This window comes from Bison bison, unplaced genomic scaffold, assembly GCF_000754665.1.
Source record: "Bison bison bison isolate TAMUID 2011002044 unplaced genomic scaffold, Bison_UMD1.0 scf7180017864389, whole genome shotgun sequence".
Taxonomy (NCBI): Eukaryota; Metazoa; Chordata; class Mammalia; order Artiodactyla; family Bovidae; genus Bison; species Bison bison.
Genome location: NW_011494961.1, coordinates 8,678,216 through 8,697,655, shown reverse-complemented (window position 1 = coordinate 8,697,655; position 19,440 = coordinate 8,678,216). Strand labels below are relative to the sequence as shown.

At 44.1% G+C, this 19,440-nt stretch overlaps 1 protein-coding gene across 1 annotated transcript in view; it reads left to right on the top strand.

Annotated features, from left to right (window-relative positions):
* Window positions 1–869: 869 nt before the first annotated feature.
* Window positions 870–19,440, top strand: part of HADH (hydroxyacyl-CoA dehydrogenase) — a 43,679-nt gene continuing 25,108 nt past the window's right edge. The window contains exon 1 of the mRNA XM_010858562.1: window positions 870–1,126. Coding sequence (XP_010856864.1) covers window positions 995–1,126 — 132 coding nt within the window. The 5' untranslated portion in view covers window positions 870–994. The remainder of the gene's footprint in view (window positions 1,127–19,440) is intronic.

Here is a 19,440-nt window from a genome sequence, read left to right as displayed (position 1 = left end):
CTAGTCAAGGCTATGGTTTTTCCTGTGGTCATGTATGGATGTGAGAGTTGGACTGTGAAGAAGGCTGAGCGCGGAAGAATTGATGCTTTTGAAGTGTGGTGTTGGAGAAGACTCTTGAGAGTCCCTTGGACTGCAAGGAGATCCAACCAGTCCATTCTGAAGATCAGTCCTGGGATTTCTTTGGAAGGAATGATGCTAAAGCTGAAACTCCAGTACTTTGGCCACCTCATGCGAAGAGTTGACTCATTGGAAAAGACTCTGATGCTGGGAGGGATTGGGGGCAAGAGGAGAAGGGGACGACAGAGGATGAGATGGCTGGATGGCATCACTGACTCGATGGACAGGAGTCTCAGTGAACTCCGGGAGTTGGTGATGGACAGGGAGGCCTGGCGTGCTGCGATTCATGCGGTCGCAAGAGTCGGACACGACTGAGCGACTGGTCTGATCTGACAGAATATTCCCTAGACTTGGTTATTTGCTGACGTGAATGGAAGGTGCTCATTTTTGGTTCCCCCATCACCACTGCAAAATAGCACGTATTTATTCGGCGCCGAGTTTTACACGAGGACTAACAGCGAGGAGTCAACAAGGCAACACCACCGGCTTCGACTTACAAGGGGTCCGTGGCTTTTCCGAGGAAACACTGGGCCGGTACCCGAGCGCTAACCGCCCCTCCGCGTCTGGCCTGGTGGCGGTGACTGAGTTCAGGTCTTCGGATTCTCCAGACGCGGGGGGCTGCCCGAACCAGCCCAATGGGGCTTGGACGCCGCGCACGGACGTTCGAACGCCGTCCCTGGGGCCTCGGCCAATGGGGAAAGCGGGCCGCGAGGCTACGCCCAGCCGTCGGTGACGTCACGGCGACGCCCAGGGCGCGCGGGCTCCTGGGCGCCTGGGCCTCCGCCCCCTGACGTCGGGTCGCTGCTGTTTCTTGGGCTCCGTGCAGGTTGCTACTTAGCCAGGTCTTGTGCCTGTCGCTGCTTTCGCTATCTGCTCCATGGCTTTCGTAACCAGGCAGTTCGTGCGCTCCATGTCCTCCTCCTCCAGCGCCGCGGCCTCGGCGAAAAAAATCCTCGTCAAGCACGTGACGGTCATCGGCGGTGGGCTGATGGGCGCCGGCATTGCCCAGGTGGGCCGTCCGCGGGCACCTCTGCCCGCTCGTTTCTCTGCCCGTCCTGATAGGAAGGCGCTGGCGGGCCGTGACACGGAGTGGAGTGTCCGGCCCGAGGCCAGCGCCACGGGAGTCTTCATCCCGACCCTCCCCCGTGTAGTTTGAAATTTCTGGGCCTGTGGGTCTCCACTCCTCCCAAGGTCTAGTGTCTTTGGGCCGAGCCTCAGTTTCGGGGTTTGCTTCCCGAGACCCGGACTGCGATCACTTTTAATTTTATCAGTTATTCTGCAGTCGTTAATCAGAGCAGTTTTCTGCTCTCCTAAATGGTCTTTCTCCCCTCCGAGTGTTTGCTTGCTGAAAAGAATAGTAGTCAGCACTTTTGTAGCATTTTGTAAAGTTACCCAATCGGAGCTTGTGAGGCCCTGAGACTTCACTAACAGCTGCACGAGATGTCTTTGACCCAGTGCCCTCTGGCGCTGGGGAGACTGGGGGAGGGGGCGACTGAGGGCTCTGAAGAAGCCTCTAATCTCGCTGCATCTGCAGGACTCTGCCCGGTTCCAGCTGAGCTGTGATTCAGGGTCAGGTGTGCAGTTATTACCTAGGTCCTGGGTTGGGAAGATTCCCTGGAGGAGGAAATGGCAGCCCACTCCAGGATTCTTGCCTGGAGAATTCCATGGACAGAGGACCCTGGCGGGCTGCAGTCCATGGGGTCACAAAGAGTCGGACACGACTGAGCAGGCGCGCGCGCACACACACACGCTGTGATTCTTGTATTTTTACTTACTGATATTTAACGGTTATTTTCTAGATCGGATCAGGTAGCCGTGATTTTCATAGCTTAGCTGGTAATATTCTCAGCATTTCAGCCCTTTGCTACTTGTATTGTGGGCGGGGAGCATTTATCTAATTTTTCTTGGAGGAGTGATCATGATAGAGTTTAATTTTTTTTTTTTTTTTTAGTGTCTGTTTCTAGCTGCAGCGTCTGTTTTCTGTGCTTCCTTTTTAGAAAAATATTTTATTAGTAATACCTTAAAGTTTCCTACACTGCAGGTTTTTTGCAACATATTAATTTGAGAGCAATTTCTCTTGAAATCTGTATTTCATTAATGTTTTACCCTGAGATGCTCCTGTTTCTTCTCAGATCACCCTGTTTATTGTGTACATGCCTGGTGCTGGGTTCTGGAATCTTTATTATATGTGAGGTGGGAGGAGTAAGTCCCTTTAACCTTGAAAGTTCTACACTTTATATACTACATGATACTCAAAAGAAAGTTTAGGTTGAATGCCTTTGTATATCCCTGCTCCACCCAAAGCTCCCTGTGCCATGAGAGAGAGATTTATCCTGGGCAGGTATAAAATACTATATTTGCTTAAAAACCTGTAAACAGCATCTTAGTGGCAAGATATTAGAGCCTTGCTGCTGCTGCTGCTGCTATGTCGCTTCAGTCGTGTCCGACTCTGTGCGACCCCATAGACAGCAGCCCACAAGGCTCCGTCCTCCCTGGGATTCTCCAGGCAAGAACACTGGGGTGGGTTGCCATTTCCTTCTCCTATACATGAAAGTGAAAAGTGAAAGTGAAGTCGCTCAGTCGTGTCCAACTCTTAGATACCCCTTGGACTGCAGCCCACCAGGCTCCTCCGTCCATGGGGTTTTCCAGGCAAGAGTACTGGAGTGGGGTGCCATCGCCTTCTCTGATTAGAGCCTTAAGCTCCCAATAACAATACAGGAAATGGGTTAGAAACTATAGTTGATGGTCCCGTCAAGACATCAGTGGAAGAGGATTAGAAGCTAAGTTGAAAGTGTCACTTCAGCTTTTGTACAAATTCAAGTTGCTCAGTTCTTGGAATGTTGTATCCATTATTGGCCAAAAAAGAGTGTTATGTAGTACAAAAATGCACACAGGTAGAACCTTAAATTATAAGTATGATGTTGGAGCTTTCATCTGAGAAAGAAGGGAGGAGCTTGTGCAGTTCAGACTTGTAGATCACATCCTTGCATAGTTGGACCAAGGTGTGCCTTTTGAAACCTAAGGTGTTAAAAAGAAAGCTGTTTACCCCTCAGAATGGAAATATAATGGAACTGTCATTCAAGAAGTTGATAAAGACCAAAGATTTAAGTAATTCTGTCCTTACATAACAAGGTTTAAAAGAGCCTCAGCCACTGTGGGTGGCAGTTTTAATCCTGTGGAGGGGAACCACCCTTTGCTGAAGAATATCTCTGTGCCACTTTCTGCCAGTCGGTTGGCTTTGATCTGTTTTTGCACTCTACCCTAGATCATGCCATTTGAGGCAGTGGTGCCTCATTCTTTATGCTCCTTGACCTACAGCTTTTGGTACTGGCTAAATCTGTTTTGCTTATTTAGTGCCATAGACTTCTTAGTTGCTACATCTTGACTGTAGATTGTATTCAGTTCACCGTGGGGAGCTGGGATGGCCTGTGCTGGCCTGCCTCACATTGGCAGTACTGATATGGGAAACGTGCTTCTGTGCCTTATTTGACTAATCTCTGAGGTAGGAGCAGCCTCCGGGAGAGTGAAGGGATCAAATGGATTAGCACACATCAAGCCCTTAGCACAGTGGCGTTTAGTAGGAACTCGAATGTTAGCTGTCTTGAGGGTTATTACCTTTATGGCGTTACCCTTGTCCTTTTGTCATTGTCCCCTCACAGCATTCCCATCTCTGATCTTGCTGCTGTGGTAGGACTGTAATATTCAGATGGAGAGTGTTGGTTGTGCTTCTGTCCCTTCTTGTTTGATCTTCAAGGTGAATGCCAGTTGGCAATGCAGTTTGTTACGGGGACCTCTGAAAAGAGGGAAGGCGTTTTTTATCCTCTTCAGTAAAGCTTTAAAAGCATAAGCACAAAGTAACACCTAAATTACGCCCTTAATTTGCATTTAGCTTCATTCTCCAGAACTCTTTCTGAAGTAGTTTAAATTTTAATCAAGGTGTAGTTCTATTTACATTTTTAATACTTTAAAATTTTGTCATTTTTGGCATGTGTTCCAGTTCATGTTGAGTAGGATGAAAAAAAAAACAAACCCTAGATTTTGTGGGAGCCTGACACGTTTCTCAAGCAATTAAGCAATTTAAGACAAGTGAGTTCTGTGTTTAATAATATGAAGTTGATCAGAGTACAGACCATATGTATATTTGTTTTGTCCAAGAGTTCTTTGCCTGTCATTTTTTTTTTGCTTGTTTTAAATTAAACACACACACACACAACTGACTCATGGTTAATATTTAAGTAAGATTAACTTGTTTTGTGTGTTCACACATTATTCTTACTTGGGTCTGATTGCCAGTTTATCTTCAGCTGGATATTTAGGCCAGCAAAGAAACTTCCACCAGTAATTGACCCTTGAGTAGGGGATGGGTTGTTTTTTGCTTTGTAAAGAAGTGGAAAAGGAAGAAAGTTATTAGCTGTGCATTTCTTCAATTTGTAGAATGAGTTTAAGCTTCGCTTCCTGCATTGCCTTTTTTTCATATAAGGAGCTCAGAGAGTTTATGGCTTTCATTTAGTTGCCGGTGGGCAGCCAGTGGGATTTCTGGGAATGACATTTCAGGAGTGGACTTCTTGGCTTTCTGATTTACCTTGCTTTTAGTATGCCATACTTTGAGGAAGTGAGAATTGGCATCTTGAAGGGGGTTGGAGCTGGGTTTGCACCCAAAGACTTTTTTTTTGGTCCCTCTTAAAGAGCAAAAAGTGCACATTTTTTCTGGGGAGAACTCCTTAGGCTGTTAAAACAGGATGGGGTTGGGGGAGCCGTATTCTAAGCTACAGATATATGTTTCCCTGACGTTGTATTACTGAGGACTCAAGTGGGTTGGAAGTCTCCTCTCTTGGCTCTGCATTGGTTCACCCATCTCTTTTTCCTGCCCCCCAACTCTGACTTTTCTGATGCTGAATAGAAGAATCATCAGAATTGCTTTGTGTTATTTAGCTTTACTTTTTCCCTGTTGCCTCAGTGAGTTTGCTTCTGTTGAAATTTGCTTGAAAGCAGAGCAGGGGCCTAGGAGAAGTTTTAAGATCTCAGGAGCCTGGCACCATCATTAAGTTCTAAGCTCTCCTTTGGGACTCAGACTTCTTTATGGAGGGAATAGTTTTATTCCCAGGTGTTAACTTTGTCCTCAGGCGCATGGGGTGTGTTTGTCGTGAAGTTCTTTCCTCACTTCCTGTGTTGACGCTCGGTTCTTAATTGGGCTGTTCTCTGATCTCCATGATGTATTGGGGACAGTAAAATAGCTTCTGTCGACATGTTAGTCTTTGGACTTGGGGTGCGGCTGGGGATACTCTAGAAGAGGTAGGGCTGACAGGCAGAAAAATGAATGCCATGGAGTATGTTTGGACATTGTAGAGCAGAAATGGTACCTCGGTCAGGTTTTGGGTTTTCTCTGCTGTGTCCTGGATGCACCTCACAATTATCTGCCCCTTTCTTGAGTTTCTAATTTCATTTCCTCTTCCTCCCTCTTCTCCCCAGTTCTGCCTTAGGCACATACCTCACTGCCTAGCTCTCCTGGAACCACAGGCAAGTAATGCTGCTGGTCGCTGTGCTGTATCTTCCTCCAGGATATGCTGAGTGTGTGATGGTTTCTGCTGAGTGTGATTGAAAGTGTGATTGAAAGGCACTTAAGGTGCCTGCTGGATTTGGGTTCCAGCCCTTCTCCTCCTGGCTGTGAGAATCTCGAGCGAGTCTCTTAACCTCTCTCCGCTTCTTCCCTTATCAACAAATAGTGTTACTTCTCTTAGTGTTCTGAGGGAGGAAATGAGCTAAGTGCTTAGAACTGTACTAATGTGTTCAGTGGAAGCTGTTTAATAATTGTTAGCTGCTTTTATTTGGTGTAGATCCATCAGCTCTAATCTGGTGAGGATTTCTCTTATTTTAGATTCTTTTAGCAATGCTAAAAGATCTGATAGTCAGCTTGGGAGAGTTCAAACAATTCTAAAGATTTTAAGACTAATTGTGTGGGTTGTTGAGAGATAACCTTAGTGCTTTCTTTACTCGTATTTGGTTATTACAGTAAGTTCATACTCAGAGCATTTAAATCTGAGCCTGGCACTTAAAAAACACTACAGATGTTTGTGTGTTTTGTTCACTTTTTTTCTGTTCTGAGTACTTTAATGTCTCTGTCATTTCTTGTGACCGTTATAATAATCATCCCAGCAGAGCTGTCACCTGGGTTCAAGGGTCAGCGGCAGAGCTGAGGCTGGAACTCAGGTCTTTCACTTACCGTTCTGCTGGCTGGAGATTCCTGTGGCTGAGATGACCACCGTTCTGCATGTACCTTTTGGCCTCTACTGTCTTTGGGGAGAAGTGTGGCCTCCATGGGCAAGGGGATCTGTGGGTGTCTGGAGTCAGCAGTTAGCATCTTGTCCTTTCTTCAGCTCCAGATTTAGCTGATCATCTCCATACTCTGCTACCATCTTTCTGCCCATAATAGACTCAGACTCCCCTGGCATGACTTCTTTGTTCTCTCCAGCTTTCCCAGAGAGCTTCCTCCCTCTGTGGTTGACCTTGTGGCCACCTCTGAAGATGGGGTTGCTGTCAGAATGTCCACCATTCTGCAGAAGGCTCTGAGGAATGCTCTTGCCCCTGTTCTTTCCTTTCTAATTCCTAGAACAAGGATTGATACCTGAATTGTTGAGGAAGCATCTTAATTGGTTCATTTCAGCAGAATCTAACAGAAGAAAAAACCCTCCTAATAACCATTGCCATATTAATCTTCCTAGAGAATAGTTAGGATCTGCAGCTCTCTTCTCTACTCAGAAAGTATCCATTCTGGCAATGTCCTTCAGAGATTCTTAATATAATTGAGAGCTGGTTGATACCACTGATGTGTCCGTCTATCCCATCTCCTTTCCAGAATTTGTGGGAGATGGTGTGGAGAGTCCAGGAAGAGAAGTTATTCTTTCTCTCCATCACCAAACCCAGATGCTTACTGAATTTTTTTAAAAAATGTGTATTTAACAGACTCACTTAAAAATGGAGGCACATTCCTTTGGCTTTTTAGAAATAGTTTTTTAAGTATAAAAATATAAGTTAAAAAAAGAGGCGAACCAATGAACTTAACGGTTTTAAGGATAAACCAGCTGTGGTGGTGCTGGAATGCTTCAACAGAATGCCTTTTTCTGATTGTTAAAGTAAGTGAACACAACTGGTATTGATGGCAAAGTTCAAGGCATTGCATAACCGGAGATAATCATGAACCCAGACTTGCCAGCTCTGGGAGATGCAACTGATTTATGATTTTTTTCCTCCCTGGATCACGTCCTGAGAACCCAAGGGCAGGTCTTAATGCAGAGGTGCAGCAGCCTCAGGGGAGCAGTGACTCAGTGTACTTATTCTGGGTGAACACTTCCTCTGGGTATCGAAAAGTCAGAATTTGGTTGTGGCAGAGGGTACATAAAACTCAGCGGTTTTCAGAGTGAGTGTAATGTTGGAATGTAGCCCTCCTGTAGTGTAAAGGCACATGGAACCCCTCACTGGACCAGTTGCTGCAATTCTCACAAATTGATAACTCAAGTGATAATTCAGAGAAGGGGCTTCAAATCTAGTGGTATGTTTGCAAAAATATAGAAATCCTGCACACTTCTGCTTGGCATGTTTCCTTGGCCCTGGGACTGGAGTACTTGGGCATTTTGACAAGTGTGCTATTTACTGGGCCTATTTTTATAGCTCTGAAGCATCCTTGTCCAAAAATATTTCCCTCTGGCTAAGCCTGCTTTCCACCAAAGCTAGAGGAGTCAGTTGGAGTTGAGGACATAGCCGTCAAATACATTTTTTTTTCCCCGTTGCAGACTTTTTGTCCTCAAGGTCTTGTAGTCACTATCGTATAAAACTGGAGTCCTCAATGGGTCTTCAGTGGGTTGATTCAGATTATTGGTACTCAGGTTAAAGTGCCAGGGAAAGTCCTCCTTATTTATTGAAAATATATCTATGGGAGATGAAAAAGGATCGCTTATTTTTGTGATCTACTCTTCCACTCGGAAAGTTCGGAATAATTCATTGATTAATTTGAGAAAAATGAGTGTGATTGGTTTCCTTGCATCTAAGACATGTGAAATTCTTTCCTAAGTAAGAACCTTCAGTAATGTAATTTTGAAAACCGGGTGTGACTCGTCAATATCACTCTTACGAACAGTGTTGATAAGTGGATACAAACCACCCCCAAGCTTGTTAATGTTGCAGAGCAGCGCTGTAAAGCAGTAGGTCTCACGCCTCGACAGGGACCATCGTGGTGCTTGAGCTTTAGCAGAACTGCTCAGGCTGATTCTAGCCCTGCCTGGGCCGACCTGCACAGCACGGTTGCTATCCACAAGTCATGGTCCTGTCTTTTGACACACATACGTGCATGTTTCTCTTGGGTGGAATTGCTGGATTACAAAAGATGAATATATTCAACTTCAGCAGATAATGCTGAACAGTTTTCCAAAGTGGTTATATCAGGTTAGAGTTCTGCCATCAGGGTGTGAAGGTCCTCCTTGCTCTATGGGATTATGTTGTTGTTCCTTTAGTCATTCTAGTGGGTTTAGTGATATTTCATTGTATTTTTATTAGAATTTCCTGTTTACTAATGAGGTGAACCCCTTTTCATATGTTTATTGGCCATATATATTCTTATATAATGTCTTATTAGATTTCATTCCTATTTTACTATTGTGTTGTACATTTTCCCCTAATTGATTTGTAGGAAATGTTTGTGAATTCTGATTATGAATTCTTATATGTTCAGATATCTTCAATTTCCTGCATTGACTTTAATTTTCTTTGTGGTTACCATCAGGCTAACATATAATAACTTGTATGTGTAACAGTCTGTATTCGATTTAATAACAACTTAAGTTTGATCCTATTTTGATGCTCAACATTAGTAACCCTCCTTGGTTTATGTGTTTGATGTCACGTTTCATACTTTTTTATCTTGTGCATCCCTTAACTATTCTATTCCAGTAGAACTATTCAAAACCCTAAAGCATGATGCCATCAAGGTGTTGCATTCAATATGTCAGCAAATCTGGAAGACCTAGCAGTGGCCACAGGACTGGACCTTTTCTTATCCCAATTCCCAAGAAGGGTAGTACTGAAGAATGTGCTAACCATCAGACAATTGCACTCATCTCTCATGCTAGTAAGGTCATGCTTAAAATCTTGCATGCTAGGCTTCAGCATTATGTGAACCCAGAACTTCCACATGTCCATGCTGGGTTTAGAAAAGGAAGAGCAACCAGAGGTCAAATTGCCAACATTTGCTAGATCATAGAGAAGGCTAGGGAATTCCAGAAAAACATCTACCTCTGTTTCATCTACTGTGCTAAAGCCTTTGACTGTGTGGATCATAATAAACTGTGGAAAGCTCTTAAAGAGTGGGAATACCAGCCCATCTTATCTGTCTCCTGAGAAATCTGTACGCAGGTCAAGAAGCAACAGTTAGAACGCTATATGGAACAACTGATTAGTTCAAGATTGAGAAAGGAGTATGACAAGGCTGTCTGCTGTCAACCTGTTTGTCTAACCTATATGCTGAGCACATCATGAGAAATGCTGAACTGGATGAGTTACAAGCTGGAATCAAGATAGGCAGGAGAAACATCAACAACCTCAGATAAGTGGATGATAGCACTCTAATGGCTGAAAGCGAAGAGGAACTAAGAGCCTCTTGATGAGGGTGAAGGAGGAGAGTGAAAGAGCCAGCTTAAAACTAAATATTAAAAAAGCTAAGATCATGGCATCTGGCATCTATTTGCATTGCAAATGGAAGGGGAAAAGGTGGAAGTAGTGACAAATTTCCTCTTCTTGTGCTCTAAAATCACTGCAGATGGTAACTGCAGCCATGAGATCAGAAAACAGCCGCTTCTTGGTGGGAAAGCTATGACAAACCTAGCCAGTGTGTTGAAAAGCAGACACATTATTCTGCCGACAAAGGTCCATATAGTCAAGGCTGTGGTCTTCCCAGTGGTCATGTAGGGTTGTGAGAACTGGATCATAAAGAACGCAGAACACCAAAGAATTGATGCCTTTGAACTGTGGAGCTGGAGAAAACTCCTAAGAGTTCCTTGGACAGCAAGAAGATCAAACCAGTCAACCTTAAGGGAAATCAGCCCTGAATGCTCATTGGAAGGACTGATGCTGAAGCTGAAGCTCCAGTATTTTGGTCATCTGATGTGAATAGCTGACTCATTGGAAAAGTCCCTGATGCTGGGAAAGATTGAGGGCAGAAGGAGAAGAGGGCATCAGAGGATGAGATGACTGGATGGCATCACCGATGGGATGGACATGAACTTGGGCAATCTCTGGGAGATGGTGAGGGACAGGGAGGCCCGGCGTACTGCAGTCCATGGGGTCGCACAGAGTTGGATACGATTGGGTGACTGAACAACAACAATAACCCCTTAACTAATTATAGTAATCATGTTTTTTTTTTTTTAACTGCTTTTTTTGTCTTTTAACATTTATACTAGCTTTATAAATGATTAATCTACCACCTTTTTTATATATGTTTACCTTCCTAGTGAGATTTATTCTTTCATATGTGTTCTTGTTACTAATTAGTGCCCTTTCTTTTCAGCTTAAAGTCCCATTAATGTTTCTTGTAATACAGATTTAGTAGTGTTGAACTCCTTCACTCTGAGCTTTGCCAGGGAGAATGTTCTTGGTTGGAAGTTTTTGTTTTTGTTTTCAGTACTTTGTATACATTGTGCCACTCCCTTCTGGCCTACAATGTTTCTGCTGTTGGTCTTAGTGGGGATTCCCTTGTGTGTAGCAAGTTGGTTTTCTCCTGATGCTTTTAATATTTTACAACATTAATCTTTGTCTTTAACTTTTGACATTTTAATTCTAGCGTGTCTTGGTGTGGGTCTCATTTAGTCAGAATCCAGGAAGAGGAGCTTCCCTGGTAGCTCAGCTGGAAAGGAATCCACCTGCAATGCAGGCGACCTTGGTTTGATTCCTGTGTTGGGAAGATTCCCTGGAGAAGGGATAGGCTACCCACTCCAGGATTCTCGGGCTTCCCTGGTGGCTCAGACAGCAAAGAATCTGCCCTCAATGAGGGAGACCTGAGTTCGATTCCTGGGTTGGGAAGATCCCCTGTGGGAGGAAATGACAGTTCCTGCCTAGAGAATCCCCATGGACAGAGGTGCCTGGCAGGCTGTAGTCCATGGGGTTGCAAAGGTCAGACATGACTGAGAGACTAAGCACTAAGCACAGGAGTAGGGGAGACGGCACTGAAATGGATGATCGTGACACAGTGTGGTGGGTGCAGGGGTAGGGGAGTGCAGGGGTGTTACCGGAACGTGGAGGACTCCTTGCTTGGGACTCAGAGGGTCTTGGGGGTGGCAGTGCTTAGTATCTGGAAGTGATACTTGGGCTTTGTTAATGAGGGAAGTTGGGGAGAAGGTTGGACAGTACAGAGGCCTGGAGGTGAGAGGCGATAGCAGCTGTAGGCACCTACACGCCTTGTGGCAGTCTCTGGCAACAGTGAGCAGTGTGTCTGGAGAGGAGGTGGCTCCCTTTCCTGGAGGGCCTTGCGTGCCATGTGTAGGAGCTTTTATTTTGTGATCACCAGGAGCCATTGAAAAGCTTAGTTAGTAATATAGACAGAAGTACCTTTTACAGAATTATCTTTTGGATAGACATGTGATCTTAAGTGAATAATATTTTTGCTTTAGTTGCTGTGGCTTTTCTCAGTAAAATGAAGGTATGTTGAATTAAAGGTTTTTGTGTGTTGTATGTGGTAAAAAAAAAAAATACATAAAGTAAAACTTACTTGAAAAATGTACAGTTCACTAAATAGACATTTCTCCAAAGAAGACATACAGATGGCTAACAAACACATGAAAAGATGTTCAACATCACTCATTCTCAGAGAAATGCAAATCAAAACCACAATAAAGTACCATCTCACGCCAGGCAAAATGGCTGCTCTCCAAAAATCTATAAGCAATCAATGCTGGAAAGGGTGTGGATACACTGTTGGTGGGAATGCAAACTAGTACAGCCTCTATGGAGAACAGTGTGGAGATTCCTTAAACAACTGGAAATAGAACTGCCATACGACCCAGCAATCCCACTGCTGGGCATACACACTGAGGAAACCAGAATTGAAGGAGACACATGTGCCCCAATGTTCATTGCAGCACTGTTTATAATAGCCAGGACATGGAAGCAACCTAGATGTCCATCAGCAGATGAATGGATAAGAAAGCTGTGGTACATATACACAATGGAGTATTACTCAACCATTAAAAAGAATACATTTGAATCAGTTCTAATGAGGTGGATGAAACTGGAGCCTATTGTACAGAGTGAAGTAAGCCAGAAAGAAAAACACCAATACAGGATACTAACGCATATATATGGAATTTAGAAAGATGGTAACGATAACCCTATATGTGAGACAGCAAAAGAGACACAGATGTATTGAACAGTCTTTTGGACTCTGTGGGAGAGGGCGAGGGTGGGATGATCTGAGAGAATAGCACTGAAACATGTATATTATCACATGTGAAACAGATCGTCAGTCCAGGTTCGAGGCATGAGACAGGGTGCTCGGGGCTGGTGCACTGGGATGACCCAGAGGGATGGGATGGGGAGGGAGTTGGGAGGGGGGTTCAGGATGGGGAACGTGTATACCCGTGGCTGATTCATGTCAACGTATGACAAAACCACTACAGTGTTGTAAAGTAATTAGCCTACAATTAAAATAAACAAATTAAAAAAAATAAAAACTACAAATAAATACTATAACACACATCAGCTTGGAAAAATTAGAAAAATCTGATAAAGTGTTGGTAAGGATATGGAGAAACAGGAAGTTCATGTTTCCTGTTGTTGGTGGGAATGTATCAATAGATTAGTGTAACTGTTTGGGAAATGCTTGGCATTTATCTAATAAAACTGAAAATATGCACATAAAAAACTGTACAGTTCAGTGGCACTTAAGTACATGCCCGTTAAATAATAATCGCCCATCTCTCCTCCCCCAGCCTCTGGTGGCCATCCTACTTTCAGTCTCTATGAATCCGACTGTTCTAGATTCTTCGTATGAGAGAAATCACTCAGTATTTGTCCTTATGTGACTGCTTTATTTCATCTAAAAACCTTAAAGGTTTGTCTGTGTTGTAGCATGTGTCAGAATGTCTTTCCTGTTTGAGGAATAATATTGCATCGGGATATTTTTAGTGGAGTCATATTCCATTGCATGTCTGTAGCACACTGTCTGCCCGTTCATCCATCAGTGGACACTCGGGCTGCTCCCACCTTTTGGTTATTGGGGATGCTGCCATGAACATGGTCTGCAGCAATGTGAGAGTGTTGCTTCTAAGTCTGTGTTAGAGTCCTTTTGGATATATATCCAGAAGTGGAATTCCTGGATAATATGGTCATTATTTTTAGTGTTTTGAGGAACTCTTATAGCATATTCCACAGGGACTGCATCAGCAGTGTGTAGGAGTTCCAGTCTCTCCATATCTTTGCTAACACTTATTTTATGTTTTTTGTTTTTGTTTCTTTTTTTAAAATCATAGCCATCATAGTAGGTCTGAATAGATCAGAGGGTTTTTTTTTTTTGAATTTTAATTGGAGGCTAATTACTTTACAGATCAGAGGTTTTTGACACTATACTCTGATGGACTTTAGGGTTAGGAGTTCAGTGCGGTTCCTTGGTGGTTCCCAAACCCCTCTCTCCTGACCTATGCTTTATGTATTGCTCTTCTGTATACATTCTTAGGAGGAATAATTTCATGGCTAAAAAGCCTGAAAACGGTTGCACTGATTCTCCTGCTGTAGTAATTGATGATCTGGATTATCTGTAGCTAATAAAGCTGAACAGTAAATAATTTTCCCTCTCTCTCACCTTGCAGTAGTTGAGAAACTAAGGTGCCTCTCACCCTCTCCTTGCTGTGATAGAGAAGAAAGCTACACTGGAGGGAAGCCTGTGTTGTGTGTCTGCCGCCGTCCCTGCCCTGGCTCCCACGTGTCCCTCACAGATGGACGGACACACACAGGGTCTGCGTGTCTCTGCCCACAGCCCCTTTGATAAATGGTACAGGACACATTGACATGCTGGAGGAAATTAAGCATCAGTCCAGTTCTGAAAGTACAGAGGTGGTCATATTACGTGGCAGTTGCCCTCTAGTTCCCCTTTGCCTGGCATCTCCACCACCAGTGCCAGAGAATGGTTGATCTGCCCACCAAAATAATAGAGAGATTTTTGTGGTATTTTTTTTTAATCTGGTAATTGACTAAAGAATCCAGTTATTCTTTTTTTTTTCTGTCTATCCTTTTATATGTGTGATTTTTCATAATTCTATTAATAACTTGATTATATAAAATTTGTTATAAAGAGTTTCTAGTAGCAAAACCAGTCATGATTTCTTGAGAACTTATTCCTAAGATAGTTCACAAACTGAAGCTTTTAAAAACTAGATCTATTATTCACCCATTCTTTTCATGAAGATTAAGTGTGCCTTTGTGCCAGACATTGAGGTGGGTGAGAGGTAGTATGTGGTTGCTGCCCTTGAATTGCTCACCATCCAGAAGAGGCACAAGTGTGAACAGCTAACGTCATGAAGGCACAGATGCCCTGCTTGCCATATCTGGGATGCCACCTGACACAGATGAAGGTTTTAGTGGGTTAAATACCTTACCTTAAGATACGGCCTTTACACACTTAAAATATGATGTTATAGATATATGGGATATATCTTCTTAGGTAAGGAAAAAGGGACATTGAAAAGTATGTGTTTAAAAAAAGGCGTATGTATGTAACTGCACTACATATATGTGTATGAAATTTGCGTTTACTGGAAATTTTGGTTGGACTGAAGTTCAGAGTATGACAGAACTACCCTATGTTTGGCTTTGTGGTCACAGCTACTTCGGATTCTGAAGAAGTAGACGATGTGGCAGGTCTTTTGAAAAGGTCTCTAGCTATTATTCAGTATTTTGAGTTCATCATCAAAAGCTGGTGTTAGTTAATTTTTCCATGTCTAATTTATCTTTCACATATGGAATTTCTCCTACATCGTCATTGGTTTATGACCTTTATTCTAAAATTCGTGAGATTTTTTACAACTTGAAATCGCTTACAACCATTTGTTTTTTATTTCTCTCTTATATTCATGTCCTGGGGTTTGGGCTGCTGTTAACATAACTGAGTGATCATTGGTAGCTGTGACTCTCACCAGCTCCACACTGTTTTTTTTCCCTATGTTTAGGGTCCTGCAGGAAGGACCTGCTATATCTGTAAGTCAGTAGAGCACAAAGGAGCGACTACCTGTGCTAGAGGTTGAGAGAGCGTTCTCCGAGGGAGAGAGGGCTGGCATCAGGGAGGTGGAGGCGCTTCCTGAGGGAGGGAACCTCAGGGCCGGGTTGTGGAGCCGGGAAGCAGCCCAAGGAGCATTGTGATGGGGCTGGGGGAGGGCACAGGCTTGGGTCACCCTGCTCTCGGCACCTGGTGGTGAGCAGTGAGTTACTGGACAAGACCACGTACAGGTGATGAGTGGCAGGGGACACAAGGACCAGATCAGTGTTGCCACTAAGGCATTCAGATCTAAGAGCAGAGGCCGCGTGGCACCTTTGACTGGTGTCAGGCAGCCTAGTAACAGCAGTAAAAATCTAGCTCTAAGGTTTAAAACAAGAAAAAGCACATTCATTTGGGGAGGGTAGCTTTTGAAAAGGGCCTTAAATGATGGATAGAACTTCTTTGGATGTAATTAGGGCCGAGGCTAAGAAAAAAGTGTTGTCCAGCAACTCTTGTGACCCTCAGGATAGTGGCAACATTAATGGAGGCCAAGAGAACCGGTTTTAGGGTCACAAGGCATTGACTGCAGGCTTCCCAGGTGGCTCAGTGGTAACGAGCCCACCTGCCAATGTAGGAGATCCAAGAGACACAGGTTCAATCCCTGGGTCGGGAGGATCGCCTGGAGGAGGGCCTGGTAACCCACTTCAGTATGCTCGCCTGGAGAATACCATGGACAGTGGAGCCTGGCGGGCTGCAGTCCATGGGGTCACAGAGTTGGACACGACTGAAGTGACCTAGCATGCACGCACATGGCATAGACTAGCTTAGGACAGAATGTGCTGGTGTCACACCTAGCTGGAATTATGAGAATGATTAAGGTTCCAGAAAGAAAAGATGTAAAGACAGAGAAGAATACTGAAGGCAGAACCTTGAAAGATAACTTTGAGAAGATTGAGAGAATTAATATGGCTAAAAGGAACAGATAGAGATAAGAAATGGGAGAATTTCAAAAAGGAAGGCTTAGCTGGCAGCGAGTGGGGCTGTGGGAAAGTAGATGAGGCCAAAGAACAGGTGCTGGCTTTAGCGCCTGGAAGGCCTTTAATGCCTTCTTGCTTTCAGCAGTGCTGGTGCTCGTACAGCTGTGTCCCCTGGCGGTTGAAGGGCTTTTGTAGTGAAGCAAAGGTCAGCTTCAGGTGGCTAAGGAAATTTGTGGGTGTTCTCCCTGCTTTTTAAAGGAAAAGGGTTCCTAACCTGTTTGTAAAAATGCAAGGACACAGAAAAGAAAACCTGAAAAGGGGCAATGAAAACCAGAAAGGGGGCAAGTCGTGAGAAGATGTAATTTTAAAGGCAAAGTAAAATATTTTCCTTTAGAGGCAGTACTTGGATCTATGATTAAGCCTTGGACCCTTACAGAAGGAAGAAGGGGCCTGCCTAGAATAAAATCATGAAGCTGTTGTGATATACTGGGCACTGTTCTGGGTGCCTAGCATATCACATGTTCTTTAACTCTTAATCCTCTCAGCAATTCTACTGTGTTAACTCTTTTAATCCTCTCAACATGTATTAACTCTTTTGATCCTCTCAGCACTCTTCTGCTCCAATTTACATGAGGAGACAGCCTTTGAGAGTTAAGGAATTTTTCTGTCTCATAGTTGGTAGACAGGCTCCAGAGTCTGGCTCTAGCCCAGTTCAGAGCTGTTTCAGACTGTTCCCCTCGGACCCAGCCACGCCTTGCAGGGTCAACAGCCAGCATGTGAGCTCGGGATATGGGCAGGCCTAGCTCCAAAGCCCCTCACGTCTAGACTTTGTTTACAGTGTCTCCCCCAAAGGCTATTATGAAGACCAAATAGGATGATTTATGAGGAGTGGAAGCTCTCTGAGAGCAGGGGATTTGTTTTGTTCATCACCTTGTCCCGGGGCCAGGAACAGGCCCTGCATGGTTGTTGAGTCGAGAGGAGGGAGCAGTAGTGACGGGAATGAATGCAGAGCTGTGCCCAGCGTGCTGCGGTAAGGGTGTTTCCAGGGGAGCTCAGGTGTTGGGGTGGTGGGGCAAGAGTGCTCACCTCAGAGAAGCCAAAGCTTTTGTGTGGCCCTCAGTCATTTGGTGCAAAGCATTTTGAAATAATCTGCATTTTTTTCACCCAAACTACTTGAAAGCTTCCCCACTGTCCAGATTGTTTGTATATCCCAGTACAATTACTTGGCTTCCAAGAAAAACACAGCACTTCTTGTTATGTTTTTTCTGGCCTTAGCCTTCAAACCAGCATGTAGCTGAAGCTATGAGTGAAGATCTAACTACTGGCCATGCTTAAGGTTGCATCTGCTTATTGAGCCAGTCTGGGAGGCAGTCATGTACCTTTCAGGTCTGACATGGATTACATGGGGACAAGGGACAGGCTGCCTGCATCCTCACTCTATCTTGACGATAGCCCGTAACAGTAGGGAGGAATACCAGCCCCACTTGGAGTAGATGAATAAAATCAGAACATTGGACTCATCCCAGGAAATGTTGTCAGGTATCTAATACATACCAGGCAGTGGGCTACCTGTGGTTTGTTTGTTCATTTACTTATTCAGCAAATATACATTGAGTGCCCGCTGAAAGGTTGTTGTTGAGCCATGAAAGACACTGGGATTCTTGGCCTCTGGAGGAGAATAATTCTATCCAGGGCCAGTGACGAGGCTTGATTGCTCAGAGCTTTTGTGTAATAAAGTTTTATTAAAGTATAAAAGAGATATAGAAAGCTTCTGACGTAGACATCAGAAGGGGGCTGAAAGAGTGCCCCTCTGCTAGTCTTTAGCCGGATGTTATATAGCTACTAGCAGTCTGCTAATTGGAGAAAGGAAACGTCTCAAAACTCAGAGACTGTCACCAAGCCCCTCACCCACAACATGCGTTTTGGCATAACATTGGCAGAAGGTGGGTTGTCTGGGGCCATTAGGCAATGGTAAATACATAGTTCATTAACATAGCTTAAGACAAATATTTCCATAGGAAAAACGCATTGGTTAGCTCAAGGTTTGAGAAGTTAAGTGCAGGTAGAACCATGTGTTGTCATGGCAACCCAGAAGAACCCTCTTTTAAAATTTGTGTAGAGAAGGGGAAGAAAATCTAACACTTGTTTGTTTCCTCCTACTGGTTAAGAGAGAGAGAAAAAAATGTCTGACACTTGCAGCCTATTTCCTCTGTTTGGAGACCCCTGGTCTTCCTGCCTATTACTCTCTCACCACCATGGACCAGGCACTGGGTTTGTGAAGATGAATAGACAGGAAGTTACCCTCAAGATGTTGCCAACCTTGTGTCTCTTGGGTATGTCTGCAAACAAATGATTCTAAGGGAAGTTCTTTAGGTTGGATTGGGTTGCTGTCTACAGGTGGGTAGAATGAAAATACTGCTTTCATTGAAATTGCTTGAAGTTGTGCTGAAATGGTAGTTTATTGCTATGCAACCAAGAACTTCATCATAAAATGGATAATATTTCGAGAATTGTATCTTTTTCACCTATATTTTCTCCATTCAGTCTTAATTGTATCCCCTTTGGGTGGGGTGGTGGTGGTGTAGTTTGTTTGGCCATGCCGTGCAAGCTTGTGAGATCTTAGTTCCCTGACCAGGCTTTGAACAAAGGCCATGGCCGTGAAATCTGCCCAGAGTCCTAACTGCTAGACTTCCAGGAAATTCCCCACTAGCCATGTCTACTTTGGGTTTAAACTAGAATATCTTTTTCTGCCCATGGAATAGCAATACTGTAAGATTTCCTTTGTATTTTATTGAAGCTTTATGAGTAAACCAAGATAAGGAAAGCTGAAGTAGAAAGTGTTTAAAGGGATAACCATTTAGAGTATACAATTATTGCTTTCTCAGTTCAGTTCAGTTCAGTCGCTCAGTCGTGTCCGACTCTTTGCGACCCCATGAATCGCAGCACGCCAGGCCTCCCTGTCCATCACCATCTCCTGGAGTTCATTCAAACTCACGTCCATCGAGTTGGTGATGCCACCCAGCCATCTCATCCTCTGTCGTCCCCTTCTCCTCCTGCCCCCAATCCCTCCCAGCATAAGAGTCTTTTCCAATGAGTCAGCTCTTCGCATGAGGTGGC